Source organism: Sardina pilchardus, chromosome 2 (assembly GCF_963854185.1).
Source record: "Sardina pilchardus chromosome 2, fSarPil1.1, whole genome shotgun sequence".
NCBI classification, from domain to species: Eukaryota; Metazoa; Chordata; class Actinopteri; order Clupeiformes; family Clupeidae; genus Sardina; species Sardina pilchardus.
Window position 1 is genome coordinate 32,549,981 of NC_084995.1, and position 15,997 is coordinate 32,565,977.

Below are 15,997 nucleotides of genomic sequence, written 5' to 3' on the forward strand. Positions count from 1 at the left end.
AAATCCATACAGATTCTTCAATTCTGCTTTTCTCTGACAAAGCCTTGCAGTCGTCCGTGTTATTTCTCTATGCTGCAAGCTTGTTATAGGCATACTGATATGATGTGAACCTCTCAGAACAATCAAGTGCCCGGTGACTGATGAAAGATGGATAAGGTTCGAGAACAGGGCCTGATCAGGCAACATTTCAGCACAAGTCTGCACCAGGGAGGAGCTCTTATAAAATAGGAATGGCAGAAATTAGGGCATCTCCTCAGAGCTTCACCGTAAAACTCTTTTCAGTTTTAGTCCTGAAAGTTAAGTTTGCTTGTAAAAGTTTGTATTATTTTTCATTTTATCTTCTCAATATTGAAGTGATAAATCTATGTACTGCTTACAGACTCAACTATCTGCCTCCAACATGGCTTTAATACTACGGTACTTGTAATATCATGCTGAGATAATATACTGTTACATCCCCTTTACCTGAGAGATTCCAGAGATATTTTAACTAGTTAGCTGCTCTGCTTTTATATTCCACACAGACACACACACACACACACACACACACACACACACACACACACACAGACACACACACACACACACACGCACACACACACACACTAGATGAGAAACATTTCAACATTCTGTATAATGGTGAGCTTGCGCTCTGCTAGACGAGGACTGATAACCCCCTCAGTTGGTGGGGTTGGAATCACAGACTCTTTTGAAGTAGTTTGATGGCATGAAGTTTTCCATCTACTTTTCAATCGTACTCGAATAATGGGGTGTCTATCAGCAAAACTGCCTCTGCTGGCTGGCGGAGCTTAGATCTCTGACATCAAAAAGTTGCAGGGCGGTAGCAACCCGCGCTTCTCAAGAGATCAAACACACTGTGAACTGGCACCAAAAATGACCATTTACAGCTCAGGCTGTAACATTACTTCACGTTACAGTATGAAATAAGAAGACCTTACATCATACTGCATCATAGCATGAAGGCACCGATCGAACGTAACCTTGTCATTCCAGAAAAATATCTGACGAAATGTAAAATGTAGAAACATATCATAAAACATTAACATTAAACATTCAGTAGCCAAGGACATATATATATATATTTAAATAGTGATGACTAATTACTACACTACTATGTTATATCACTTATACTACATTTTACAACCAAGATTTAAACCTGTTCAGAATTGTGTTTTTGTTGGCAAAATAAAATGTGCTAAAAAAAGAAAGAAATAGTGATGACTACTCATGTTTCACAAAGTAAATGCAACACTGCAGGGTTCTGTAAGTCTTTGGGAGACATAACTAACATGTTACACAACCCTTAGCGTTAGAGTCTCAGCACATGTGGGAGGACACTGTGTCAGACACACACACACACACAGTAGCAGCCACATGCTGGTGGGAAAAGATTGGGGGGCTTCCCAGCAGCAGCAGCGGCAGCAGCAGCAGCAAGCAAGCAAACCGTCCAGAGTCATAACTGGTGCATTTTCATTTGAGAGGGAGAGCTGACCATCTGGACAATGCTGTCACACTCATCTGGCTTGATCAAAAAAAAAAAAAAAAAAAAAGGAAAGAAAAGAGAGAATTTTTCCTCTCCTCTGATGATTTAAATCTGCAGCCACAAATCACCGCAAAATGATGTGTCAAATTTCTGGGCGACTTTTTAAGGTCTGCGGAGGGCCGGCAGGATGGACTCTCGGCGGCCAGATGGACGACATATGACTCTGCTCATCATCCCCCTATCCATCAGGGGGATAATCATCTCCGGGGTCGTGTTCTGCACAATTTCCCCCATTAGTGCCTTTCACAGCAGAGAGATGGCAGCCGCACAGAGGGCAACAGCGCCATCCCTGGACAACACACACCAACGACAATTTGCCAGAGAGAGAGAGAGACACACACATGACAGACTGATGTTCAGTGGGCCGGTGCATTTTTCTTCAGCCCCATATGTGTGCTACTGCAGGTTGTGTTTCTCCATGAGATGAGTTAAGGAGCACAGCACATCTTGGCACAGGCTCCATTCTCTCACGGTGTCCATATCTCACTGGTTTGCCACTTATACTGTGTACTGCACACACACACACACACACACACACACACACACACACACACACACACACACACACACACACACACACACACACACACACACACACACACACACACACACACACACACACACACACACACACACACACACACACACACACACACACACACACACACACAAACACACACACACACACACACAGTAGTATTGTCCCATTTGCACCCTGCCTCCTACATGTCATCTCTGCTGATACTGCACAGCCTCTCTACATAACATGCACAGACTCAAATATCATGGCTATGACAGATGTCATAAAAGTGGATGACATGCAAGTGTAACAAGAGATTATGTTTATGTTTATGCTTCTAGTTCTTAGCAGATGCTTTTGTAGAAATTGAACAGTTTATTATTATTATTATTAATGACAATAAACATTGTTGTCATATAGTGTACATCAAATCCTACTAATACATAGTAGAATAATAAATAAATACTGATGTTTCTGTGAGCATGAGCTTTTGACATGGTATAAGATGTAAGTAATGCTCTGAATAATGATTAAGATGTTTAAAAGAGTTTATCTTACTGATGCATTCAACTACCATTTCGATTAGGCTACACGTGCTTCTAAAAGGCAGAAGATTTTCCACTGCAAAACAGACCTGTGCTGCTTTAAAATACACGCCGGAATACCTAATCAATGGCCATAAACTCTTTTCATCCCATGTGTTTGTGCAAAACTCTTTTCAATTTTGCCTTGACCTTCCCATAAATGCTTAATGCGTACTGTAAGGAAGAAAAGCTTAAGTAGTCTGAGAGCCTGTCAGGCACAAGGCACTTCCAATTCACCATTCGATTCATTCATTTTCATCTCAGCCTCTTCTTACATTCAATGCGGTGCTTTAGAAAACGTTAACACGTTGGCAAGTCAGTATTTCATCAGAATTTGACTTACACTTCATTGTACCTGCACTCTACACAATCTCGACATCTAACGGAAAAAAAACTTTTTTAAATACAGTACAGTGCAGTATGTGATCATGACTCTAAGCTATTTGCATTCAGGGTGTGACTGCAATAATTTTGGGAACAGCTTTTTAATATGGAGTCACACAGACTCGGCACTCAACCCATTTGAGTTTAGCTATTATCCATTCTGCATTTTTTTTTTTACTTTCTTATACTTGTACTATTTATTTTCCATTACCTACAAAGGTTTTCAAGGTAGCAGGAACTCAACTGGAAGTATAAGCTTTATGGGTTAACTTAACGTAGAAGGATTTTATGACACAAGTGGAGAGTATTGACACCTGTAGCTTTGCTAGGCCTTCTGGGTAAACTTGTAGCTGACAGGAACAGGGCAGCTGCAACGGATGTTGCTATTCCTAGAGCTGGCCCAGCCTCATCTGGGCAGGTATTGATCCCTGGCTGGCTGGAGGAGAGCTGAGCATCATTGAGACCCCAGACACAGGAGCATCATCATTCTGCAGACACATCATCCAGGGACTGGGGGAATTGGATTTCTTTCTGTAAAGTTGGGAGTTATTCGTGGTTGAGAGCTATTTAACAGCAGGGGAGGGCGTCTGAGGCCTGAGGGGCAGCAGGTATGAGGCATGAGTGACCTGAGAATACTCAGAAGCACGGCTCTCCTCTGGGTAAATGTGAGCATCAGAAACGCCCGGCCTAAGGACAATCAAGAAAAGACACATAGGAGAACAAAAACAAAAGACTTAAAGGAAAAGTTCGGTCTAACAACAACCTACGGTCTATTTTTAGATGTAATCTGAGTAGTTTTGAATAAGACCTGAATATACATTTGCAACAAAGTAGCATACAGTACAGCAATGCCTTGGGGGCAAATTTGCAACTTCAAATTAAATTGCTACTTTAAGCCACTGACAAGGCTCAAAATACCATTAGATTTCTGTGACCCCATGGAGAGGGCCCTTGCAGACAGACAACGTGTCTTTAACTTTGTAAGTCTATAGAAAGGGTATTAAAAATTTACTTTTTGTGAAGTTCTTCTTCCTGTCGAAGTCCATAACAGTTGATTATTACTGAATGCAGCACATCAACTGACACAAAAGGAGGAGGATTTTGGTAATCAACTTGGAAGGACCTTCTTCTCAGGTCTACAAATCCACGCTTCAGTGAAATTGTCCATTATCGGCAATAGCTTAAGAGTTTCCACTTCCAAACCAAGGCCTTTAATGTAAGTTGCATATTGTGTGCCACCTTACAGCTGATTGCGTCTGTGTAGGGGGCAGAATCTGAAGCGCTCTTTTTGAATCTGATGCAACATAACAACAACATCAAGTTGGCTGATGACACCTCATTACACCAGCAACAACTAAGAAAGGGCTACTGAAGGATGCACCCCCTCTCCACTAAGCCATGTCCGCTCCTGACAAAACTGCCTATAACAACAACCAGCACTGTTGCAATATACTGATAGCAATGACACTTTGACAAGCTGATGGAGGGCTTTCAAGCCTTTTCAGAATCAAGCTCGGCATTCTAGTAATAAATTAAGTATTTAATGGCTAAGAGCTTGAATACAAATTTTGGAATACTATTTTGCATATCAAACATCTATTCTAAGGGACTGTGTGATGCATTAGACAATGTATCTGTCATCACTGACATCGCCGATATATCAGGTAAACTGCCAGCTGCACTTGACTGGTCTCCCTCTCTCTCTCTCTCTCTCCCCTCCTCTCTCTCTGTTCATTCTACATTCTACGAATGTTAGTATTTTTGTTCAAGGTTTCCAGTAAATTAATGCACATAAAGGAAGAACAAGACCAAACCTCATTTAACACACAAATTGCATTTTGAACATGAAAGTCGCCTGCAACTACAAATGCATTTAGGCTGTTTTGGCCAGCCTACCCATGTCTGCTCAGCATCTACTACTGTATAAGTGAATTAGCTGGAAACGGCAAGGCTTAAAGTCAATTAATTTCCTTTTCTTCCCACCTCACATAAAGAAAGCTGCCTGGAGGAAGGTAAGATCTCCATCTTGGAGGGAGCCAAATTAGTTGAGAGACTTCAACTAAACTAAATCAATCCCCCCAGTAAACATCAGATCATGATGATTTCCTGATCACGGTAAACAGAGGAAATAAGACCGACATGCAAAAGAGAAGAGCAGATTGCTGCTACTTTAAACCACCATAACAGCGACAGAGAGAAAATTGCATTTGCATTGCAAAACTGCTACCTCTGTTGTGAACCGCCTCCCAGACTCTGGCTTGAGTGAGCACTTAAAACCCCATTCCAATTAAGTGGGGGGTTCTCAAAATATTTACTAGGGATTTTTTCTGCTCTATTCTATGACTGGCCAATATAAATGCATAATCCATTCCGTAGAGGGATGATGCCGATAAATAGACAAACAACAACAAACAACATTTTTGGTTTTAAGCCATTTTAGCCAATGCAACTATTATGGATTGAATGCCTCTTGTCAAAAGGTTTCTGAAAGTTTCTCAGTGAAATGGGGATATTGATTTTCAATATGGCTCACTGTAGTTTTGCTAATATGGTGGCAACTTTCAAAGTAATGTTTGAATGTGGAAAATAGGGGAAGGAGAGTAACATTTTGTGATATCAGACAAGTTCTCTTACCCTATAATCTCATCTCTACCTTTCTTTCTCTCTCTCTCTCTCTCACTCACTCACTCTCACTCACTCACCACAGAAGCAAGACATTTCCTCTCTCTCTCACCACTGAAGCAAGACATTTCCTTTATGTCCCGGAAGTGCAAATTACATGATGATTCAGTCTGCTGAAATAAGTCTTTCATTAGCGCTGCAGATGACTATAATTAAAATTACTACAGCAACAGGGACACAGCAGTGTTCATAAATGTAGGTGTTTATGCTTCCACTAATCCATAAATCCATTATTATAATCTGCTTTCCTCATTTAATTTTTAATTTTTTAATTTGTGCAAGCCTACCTTATTTCTATTATAACTCATACAATTAAATTCATGTAATTAAAATATAAGGAAATAAAACACACAGATTTAAAAGACAGTGTATTGTACTTACAGTGTCATAATACATTTTACAAGCACATTGAGGAGCCCCCTGCATTTGCTATTTCCTCCATTTTTCCCTGGTAATTCCAGTAATGTAAAGTGATGCTGCTGAACTCACGCCAGGCCAATGCTCTGGCTCTTCGATAAGATCTGCTTAAATCAGGCCAGTGCAGATATACTGCAGTCCTGCACATCACTTGAAAACGGGCCCGTCTGAGAACACGTGCAGTTACTGCTCTAATATTAGTCTTATTCTTATTGGAGCAATGACCAAACTTGACAAAGCCTGATTTGCGTGTGGCGTGCAGGAGAAGAGAAAGGGCGAGTGACTCGTGTTGAGCAGTCGGAGTTAAAATCGCAGCTAAGGAGAAAGGGCGAGAGACTCGTGTTGAGCAGTCGGAGTTAAAATCGCAGCTAAGGAGAAAGGGCGAGAGACTCGTGTTGAGCAGTCGGAGTTAAAATCGCAGCTAAAGAGAAAGGCGAGAGACTAATTTTGAGCAGTCGGAGTTAAAATCGCAGCTAAAGAGAAAGGGCGAGAGACTCGTGTTGAGCAGTCGGAGTTAAAATCGCAGCTAAAGAGAAAGGGCGAGAGACTCGTGTTGAGCAGTCGGAGTTAAAATCGCAGCTAAAGTGGGTCACGCGCTACTCTTTGCTACTTACAAGGATGCTTACTTGTATCTGATGTCAAATAGAGCATAATCCTTAAGTCCTGGATTAAATGCTGGGACTTTCTCTGCTGTTTTGGCATAACTTTGCTGCCACCATATGTCTAGTCTGGGCTGTCTGGGGGGACTGCGGAGCCCTGGCTAAAAACACTGACTGCAGCAATGCAGAGAGCAGCTGGGTGATGTGGGGACCCAAAGAAATGCTTACGTTATTACTCTCCACCGGCCCAAACTTTTCAGCTCACCCACACAAATAACCATGAGTGGAGAAAAGATGACAACAGCAAAAGCAGCCAGACAAATGCAATATGAGAGCTCTGCGCGTGAAAGGCCAAGGAGAAATTAATTCAGTGCCTAAGGTGGTCTGGATGGTCCACATTAGGCAGAAGTTCAGCGCACACAGAGGTGTTTAAAAAAAAAAGGCCGTATTAATTGCCCTGTCAAAGCTCAAAAGTGAGGGTAATCAAAAGTAACTGAACAGCCAATTTACAGCTACGTGGGGACAATTGGTCGTGACACAGAGTCTGGGCATGGCAGACCCTCGGGCTTGGGAGGGAGCTAAACATCGTACACAGCAGTAGCGCTCCATAAGACTGGGAAGAGATCAGTTCATCAAATCGCTGGCCAATACAGAGCCATGTGCTCATACCATAAAAACATCAACAGACATCAACAGACATCAACAAACTGACAAACATTTCTCCACTGATCTGAAAAACACCACATTGAGCAAACGTGATTCCCAAATGTAAAATATTGAAAGCACACAGAGTATAAAATATACAAGACACAACCTCTTGGGGTGTGTGTGTGTGTGTGTGTGTGTGTTTGTGCGTGTGTGCAAAATGCAAATGCAGCTCTCTGATGCTTAACAGTCTGTAGCCTGTCCTTTAGGGCCCTACCCTGATGCAACCACCCCAGCTCCTTTGAAATCCAGCCCTCAATCCACTGCTCTGCCACATGCCCACAGGAGACCAAACACACCTCTGATTCGGTGATTCCCACGGAAGGTTTTGAAAAGGGACCTGGAAGAGTGCCTGCGCCGCAGCTCATCTCCAGTGTTGACATAATGCATGCAGTTTTATCCCCAGTTAGGATCTGGGACGCCCTGTTCTGAAAGCGGCACCGCGGTGCCAACGTACCTCGCCATCTGTGCAGGTCAGCACAGAGGATGTGATGTGCATGGAACTAATACTGGTAAAGTCCCACCCAAACACACCCACCTGTCCAGCGCTGTGCACTTTGAAACGTTGCTTTTGAGGAGAATTAATGGAGATTACTGTAACAAATGGTCAGTGCAGCTGCTGAAAGACATCAAACCAGGCATCTAACCTCGGCACTGTCCATGCTGAAATAAAATGTGGAAAAAAGTTGCTGTGTGGCGCCTGGCATTTGAAGGCAGATGTTAAACACAGTGGTCAGTTCTTGTGCAGGGTTGACAGGCACAGCCTTACTGACTCTTGCAGAACTTTTCTATTTGGAGATGGAAATAGAACCCAAACAGTGCTGGTAAACTATTTACGACCGTGTTTTGGCAGGAAAAAAGGCTTTCCGTGTCTCTTTCCATTCAGTCATTCAGCGATCAAACTTGCACAACTTCATTACAGCAAACCTCCGAGGAACTCGAGGAGAGAAACCGTCCAACTGATGGACGAGTGCGTTTTTGTCTGTGTTTTATACTGGTTGCCTGAATGTGTGCAACTATAGCAAAGTGTAAGGAAGGTTTAACAAGATCAGAAGATTTCACAAGGAAGCTTCATGGGCGGAGAGAAGCTTCACAAGGGTATCAGGCCAGGGTCCTGTACCACGCGGGCGGCTACACAGGACTGGGAACTGTGCTTGGAGTTCCCTGCAGGAGAGAAGGGGGGACGGTGAAGGTGAAGGTGCTGGGGCGCTGTGTGAGGAGGACTGTGTTTTTAAAAATAATGCTCCCTCTAAAGCATCACTCAGGGATGGCATTTACGACCTGCCCACCACTTAGCCTGATGCAAACAACAACAACATGCCAGATCACCAAACACCATCACACATGAAAGTGCTTCTGAATGAAGGCACGTCAGGAGACTTTATATGGCCACAATATACTTTCATTATATTTATCACATATGCTATGTTCCACGATATCTTTAATTACACACCGGATAGCAACAATAAGGAAGCAGAAGAGCTTGTTTGCAGAGCACTAAATGTTTAAATCACACATTAGTGAAGCCTACACCTTGTTGTGCCTCAAACGGACGCCGAGGCCTCCTGACCCTGATTCTTGGAGCTCATATCTCCTAATGGCCGGAGAGAAAGGGACGGGGCAGGAAGGAAGCTGGCTGGCAGGGGGAACACAGAGGAGGAGACTGATTGGTATTCTACGGCCACAGGAGCCTTGCCTCCACAAACACACAGACAGACATAGGTCACTACTGTAAAGTGTCAACTGTTTGACCTGGGTTTTTTTTTTGTTTGTTTATTGTTTATTTTTTTTTTTTTAAGTCTGTTTGACATTTCAAAAGTTGCAACAAGATGTGCTCTGACCTTTTGACCGGCTACTAGGGAGAACCAAAAATAGTTTGTGATTCATTTCAGCTCCATGAGCATGGTGATACAGACTGCAGCAACACATTGGATTGTTCCTGTTGTGTGGAACAGTCTGAATCCCGACACAAGGGTTAAGAAATAGTTTAAAGAGACAGGAGTGTGCACTGTTCATAACGTTTCTGATAAAGGAGAAAAGGAGTTTGGGAATGATGTTGTGTAAGGTGGATTTGTGGGTCTATCACTGCTGTTTAGCCTATATTACACAAAAGCGTACCGTTCTTCTGTGGCAATGATCATGATGACCATGTCCTAAATGTCCTAAATCTCCGAGAGTTTATTCTGAATCTATTTTAAAGCTATCCAAAGTCCAAAGGACAACAGTCTTTTATGTACTTACACTCCTTTTGTCACCTTCGTGAGGCTCCAGGATGCTTTCAAAGATTAACCAACAATGGCCAAGTGCCTGATCCTCCTAACCTCCAACCACGCAGGGATTGTGCCAGATGACTCAGACTGCTCGCTGTGCTGATGGACAAAACAAAGTCTCCACTTTGGCTAATCCGAGGAGAAACAATGCTGGCTGCAGAGCAATATCTACCAAGCATGCTCTCCTCATATTCTACTACTGTATGTCATCTCTAACCAGCTGATTGTAATACACGCACTACTGAAACAGACTGAACACACCACACTTTATCTATCAGCAGAAGAAACAATAGAGTCGCTATAAAAGACCCTTGCGTGACTGCTGTATTATGTGCAGGAGATATGGTAATGTATCTGATGGTTTATATGAATCTTGGGCGATACAGAAAAAGATGCATGTGCCATATAGCAAGTTGTGCAGAACTGATATAATCCTGTATCATTATAGTGAGCGCAGGAAGGTGGTGCTCTGTAAAGGATAACACGGCAGGCAGAGCTCTCGTACGGTGTCTCCCAGGCTATTTGCCTCACAGGAGACAGGGAGACGGCAATTGGACGAAATGACCCTGGAAATATCCACTGACGGCTCACTGTAGCGGGGATCTGCAATTTCTCCAATGGCACTTTGGACTCGCTTTCAGTCTCCAGCAAGAGGGATGTCTCACACATTATCATCCTACTCGACCTACACAAATATAAGGGCTGAAACATGGAAAGTATATCTATGAGAACAGGCCTCTCTACTGGAGAGAGCTGGGAATGTAGCAAGCTAGGCAGACCACTGGATAACACTAATACAATTAGATGGATTTTCTGCTTGTGCTTCGCATTGGTTCAAGGGCAGCCCCAGCAGGATCAGCCATGCGAGATGCCCAGCAGAGTTCACACGCTCCTTGGTATCAGAAGTCAAATGAGCACACATGGATGGAGCTCGCATCTCATCGCGTGAAGATATGTTTACACACAATATGTGCAGCCAGATAGAACTGCCATTGACATACCAGGGCAACTTCAAGGCTCTATGAATATAATGTATATATGTATTTTTTAATTGAAACAAAGCATACATGTTTAGTTATTAAATACTGGTAGTTACAGTTGGTTTTCCAACCTGTTACAGTATATCAGTTCCTCTGTTGACTTAGGCAGCTTCAAATTAAGACAAACTGTTGACTGACATGGCACTCTCCCTCATATGGTAACTTGGCTGACGTGGCCCTCTTACACCATAGTCCAGTGACCGGTGAAACTCCAGCCCCATCTCCACCGCCTGCCAGAGCGGGGCTCTCCGATGGCTCCGATCGGAGTGAAAATCGTCCAAAACGGACAGCGGAGGGACCAGCTGCTGACAATCTCCTGGCCTCCTCACATTCCGCCTAAGCTACTTACGCATAGTACAACTGCAACCACTCCAAGCCAGATTATGCTTAAAATGAGATGTCGCTCCCTGTCCCTAGCTGGCTCCACTATACGCTTCCTGATTCACCATCCAATTCCGGCTCACAAACACGCACTTGGACTGGGTTAAGCCAACTCCCACTGGCACTGAAGGCAAACGGATGCTCATTTTTAATATGCAAAGGGCAGCCCAGTCCAGTAGGATATTGACTGTGAGCGATTAGGACTCCTCTGGGCCATGTCCAGGTGGGTCTTAATGGTGTGTGTTCGACTTTTCTACTTCTCTAGAGGGGGAATGCGTGGCTTGTTGGGACCAAATGTGAAGACATGGTGACTAAACCAGCTGTTCACTGACCTCCTAATCCTAAGTGAACTGCGCAAGATCTGTCTGCTGGTCTGAGGCCATAGACATCTCTTGGCTCTTACATTTCAGTTTTCAGTCAAAAAAGCATTGCTATGACACTTTCAGTTGGCAGACTGAGCCTTTTTCAAAGACACTGGCACATACAGTATAAATAAAGGGAATGCCCAAAGTCATCGTCGTGCAGGAGGCCAGAGCGAACGAAAAGGTATCAAGGGAAATGACTGCGACAAGTTAACTACAGATGAAAACGTCAGTACAGAAGCCATATACCTACATACCTGGGCCAATATTCATGGGTTAACATTAAAGTTAACATAAACAAAAACTTTAATATCCAATCAGCAGAAAACCAGAAGGGAAATATCATCAAAGAGGAACTGGGAAAGCAGAGACGAAGCCTGATGATCTCTCATTATAAAAGCAAAGACAAGCAGATCAGGCAAAGATCAGACTCTGACTGATCGACATGGAGGTCACATTTCCATTACAAAGCAAAGGGCACACGTCCCTATGAATAACAATGGAGCTGGATATATGCACACCCGGAGTTCATAACCACCAATCCACATTTTAATAAAATATCATCAAAAATCACTTCATTTCAAAATGAAGTGTTTATCTGTGCACATGCAGTGCACGCAGTGCAACAGAGTACAACAAAATGCACTATACTTTCCCACTAAATAAAGACTCTTTCTCATATAAAGACTCGTTTGGTCTGTCAGCTACTGCTTCAAAACAATTTTCTCAAATTAAAATTCCCTTCTCTACCTTCTTTTGAGAGCAGGAACAAAAGGCATTCATACCAAAGGCCTTTTGTTTTACACAATCAAAGCTCTAAACTTGTGGCTAAATTTAGTTACCTCTTTAACTGCACAGCACACAAGGGACAGATCATGTGCATATCTGTGAGCAACATAATGTGGACCTTTTCTGTTTCATGGTTATAAACCATGTTTATAGAGCATGGTCAGATGACGCAATTCTTTATCCAACGGACGTGTACCCACTCAGCCACATACAGCAACAGATCCAGGACCATTTCAATGGGTATGGATGGTCGCTACATATAGCTGAATGAAAGGCATGGATATCACAGTTTTTTTTCATCATCTGCACAAACCACATGTTCTATGAAGCCTGATGCCTGAGCTAAATTGTACTTCATTATGGAAAAATAAAACTTAACACAACCTGACCTAACAAATGCAACTTCACTCCATGTGTTAGACGTTTTTAGCGAACTCTCCCTACAAACACAGTCTATCTTCCATCCCCAACCTGAACGCATCCTCTTGGTGTTATTACTCAGCTATTGCGAATAATCAATGGGGTGAGTTGGACAACGCTGTCATTCTTTCATTGGGCCATTATTTTGGGCATTGGGAACTGGAACAGACCCTCAGACCCAGTCTGCTTTATTTGCCCTCCACCCGCACATTTAAATGCCCTGGCTCCTTCTGGTTCCCTGATAAAAAGCTGATAAAATGGTAATTGAGAACATTGTTTTCCTCCCTAGACTAAGTCTCTCACTAATGTAGCAGTGGCAGTGTGTTTTGGTTAGGGAGAGAGACACACAGTGTGTGTGTGTGTGTGTGTGTGTGTGTGTGTGAGAGAGAGAGAGAGTGAGCATGTTTGTATGTTTGAGTGTGTGTATGTGTGCATGCCACAGTGTGCATCTCGGAATGTGTTTCTGTCTGCTATATCCATATTTCTAAAAGGGTTTCTTTCTTTTCTACACGCTTTGCTGAAAGTTCCTGACTGGTGAATAATTCCCATAACCAGCTACAGTATGTGGGCAGAATGAGCCATTTAAATGTGAGGACTGTGGCTGTCCAGCCGAGGCCTCTCACATCTTTACACAGCTCACTGGCTCTGAATTAAAACATTAACATGCCAGTCATCAACAGGACTGTTTCCAACATATTTGAGACAGACTCATACCCCCAATTAGGAGCGATTAAAGATGAATACTGAAAAGAAAATGGACAAAGAAAGCTTCCTGTAACTATTTGGGGAAATCACTATAGCTCACACTGTATCAGATGCTATGTATAGAAAACAAGCTCATGCTTCCATGATGATCATAAAGTCTTGAATGTTATTATTTGTCTCGTTGTGCCTTGCCTTTAGTGTACTGTACATGGAAACCCGTTCTTGCTATTCTAACGATACTATTACGATGATCAATAGAACAAAACCCAATAGATCAGGAAAATACTCTAATGCTGGTATGAAGTATTCAGCATGGACACAATGAAATGCGTTTTAAAAAGCATTTTTAAAAAAAAAAAATGTTTACTGTCTTGTTTCTGTGCACAATGCAACTTCAGACAACAAGCTAGGCCTATGAGCTAAGGCTATAGGCCTATTCCGAGGAAACCCTGATGATAATGTAGATTAGAAGGTAGACTTTTGTTTGTGACAACAGGACACTAGAAGTTTGTGACCGCAGGACACTGAACACATTTAACGCTGAAGCGGATACGAGTTGGTGGTTTAACACTTCAGCTACTAGACTACAACAAAAGGCTCCGTCTCCAATTCTGCCCTATGATTTCAGTCAACTTGAATGTTTACCAACATCAACAACACAATTCAAGAACAGTTCAAAAGCACTGTAGTTTCGTGGTAAGGGTTAAACCGAGCAGCTATGAATACACGTAGCAGATGCCTGTATGGCGACGACCCTTTCCATAGACGAGATGGAACGAAGCCGTTACTTTACATTCATTATTAGGCTACTCTGTATCCGCTCCTGACGATCGCTCAGAGCCAATGCGAAACACTGAAACGTCACGTATAGCACCAATAGGCTATTTAGAATAACATCAGCATGAGTTATTCCATGACACCTTTTTCTGATCTTACCATATGTGAAAACAACATAATGATCGTAGATATAGCAGACGCCAGCTTTTTCTACAAGCAAATTCTTCACTTACCTTCCATATCCAGGCCATCCTCAATGATCAACGTAGCCTAAAGCCGAAGATGGTAGGCAGATTCTTTATCTCAACAGCCGCAAATACGGCCTGTTCTCTATTACTCTGCTCTTATTCATAAGCGCCACGCATTTCTACTGTTATCTTGGTAATCATAACGGTAAATATTGTGCGTTCCGCTATTTCATGTCTTCTCTCCTTTGCAGAGATCCTGGTTGACGTTTACAGCCACTGGCTGATGGGAGCTGCAGCCCCGCCTCCTGAGTCATGTGACATCTTGATTCTTGATCCTGGCTGGGAGCCTCCGAGTAGACCAGCGGAGTAGCAGCTCAGGGACCCAATAATGCGCACACCTGGTAGGCTGCTAGAGTATTCATCATCACTAATACAATTTAGTTGCCTAACTCATCTGCAGAATAACACAGTTATTATATCATTGTAAAGTTACTTATATTGGCATTAAGTAGGCTAGGCTACCTTTCCATTGTTTTGATTATGCTTGTTTAATTATTAGAATTGTTGATAGCTACAGACATGAATGGCATGTATATTTCATCTTCTCTAGAATAAGAATTATAATAAGAATGCTGAAGACCAGAGATATGTTTCATACATGGAACATTAGGCCTACATGTATATGCTTATGAGCAATGTTGCACAACACAAGCCCACAGTATCTCGATGATCCATGTTGAACCAACAGTCTTTGTTTTGTACCTGTTCTGAAACTTCAGACAATGGGAATGGAAAATATGTGATTTGAATTTTTTTCTTTTTTCTTTTTTATCTTCAGCGTATTACTCATTGTAGTGGTGTGCGTGAGAGTTACGAAACAGTGCACATAACCAAATGCAAAGCACATAAGTCGCTTTCTGGCAATCAATACTGAGGAGAAATTGTGAGGAAATGGAAATTTGGTGAAACGTCAGTCTATGTGTCGGATACCCTAGTTGATATCATTCAGCATGTCTTTGTGTTGTTCAGTGGATACACTGTCCTGCTGAATGATAAATCAACTTGCCTTTTTTTTTGCGCTGGGTTCAAATGAACATTGCATTTTAAAGACTTGTTCTCGAGTGTTGCGCATCAGCAGGTGAAAGAGACTCCAGTTCTAGCACTGCATTCATTAACACACCTGAAATAATTAACCTTGCAGATTACCTTCCCTTTGGCACAGCTTGTTCATAACAAACAATGCAAATTGAATGAGGAGGGCTGCATGCTAAATATCAACACTGGTGAAGAGCTGGAGGCTGAATTAATATACAATGCTAGCCAATTCTGCTGAACGAATGTGCCTGCCAGTCAAGATAGGAAGACTGATGTTTTTGCAACATATGGGATGACTGCACTTAGAGGATGAGATACAGTACATCTCACTGAACTCTGGGACGTTGGGAGCTTTATCCACATAGTCTTTTGAAACAGCACACATTTGTCCTGGATCATGTACAGCACTGGCTTCATTCCGTAGTGTCACCTTAGACAACCTGAGTAACCTGAAAAGCTGTAGTAACACAATATCACAAAGATAAAACGGCCCTCTTATCTTCCCTCCATAGGCA

General features: G+C 42.6%; 1 protein-coding gene across 1 annotated transcript in view; it reads right to left on the minus strand.

Annotated features, from left to right (window-relative positions):
* st6galnac3 (ST6 (alpha-N-acetyl-neuraminyl-2,3-beta-galactosyl-1,3)-N-acetylgalactosaminide alpha-2,6-sialyltransferase 3) overlaps window positions 1-14,612 on the minus strand; it is a 52,348-nt gene extending 37,736 nt beyond the window's left edge. Inside the window, exon 1 of the mRNA XM_062527512.1 lies at window positions 14,433-14,612. Within this exon, the coding sequence (XP_062383496.1) occupies window positions 14,433-14,450 (18 nt within the window). The 5' untranslated portion in view covers window positions 14,451-14,612. The remainder of the gene's footprint in view (window positions 1-14,432) is intronic.
* Between the last annotated feature and the right edge of the window lie 1,385 nt (window positions 14,613-15,997).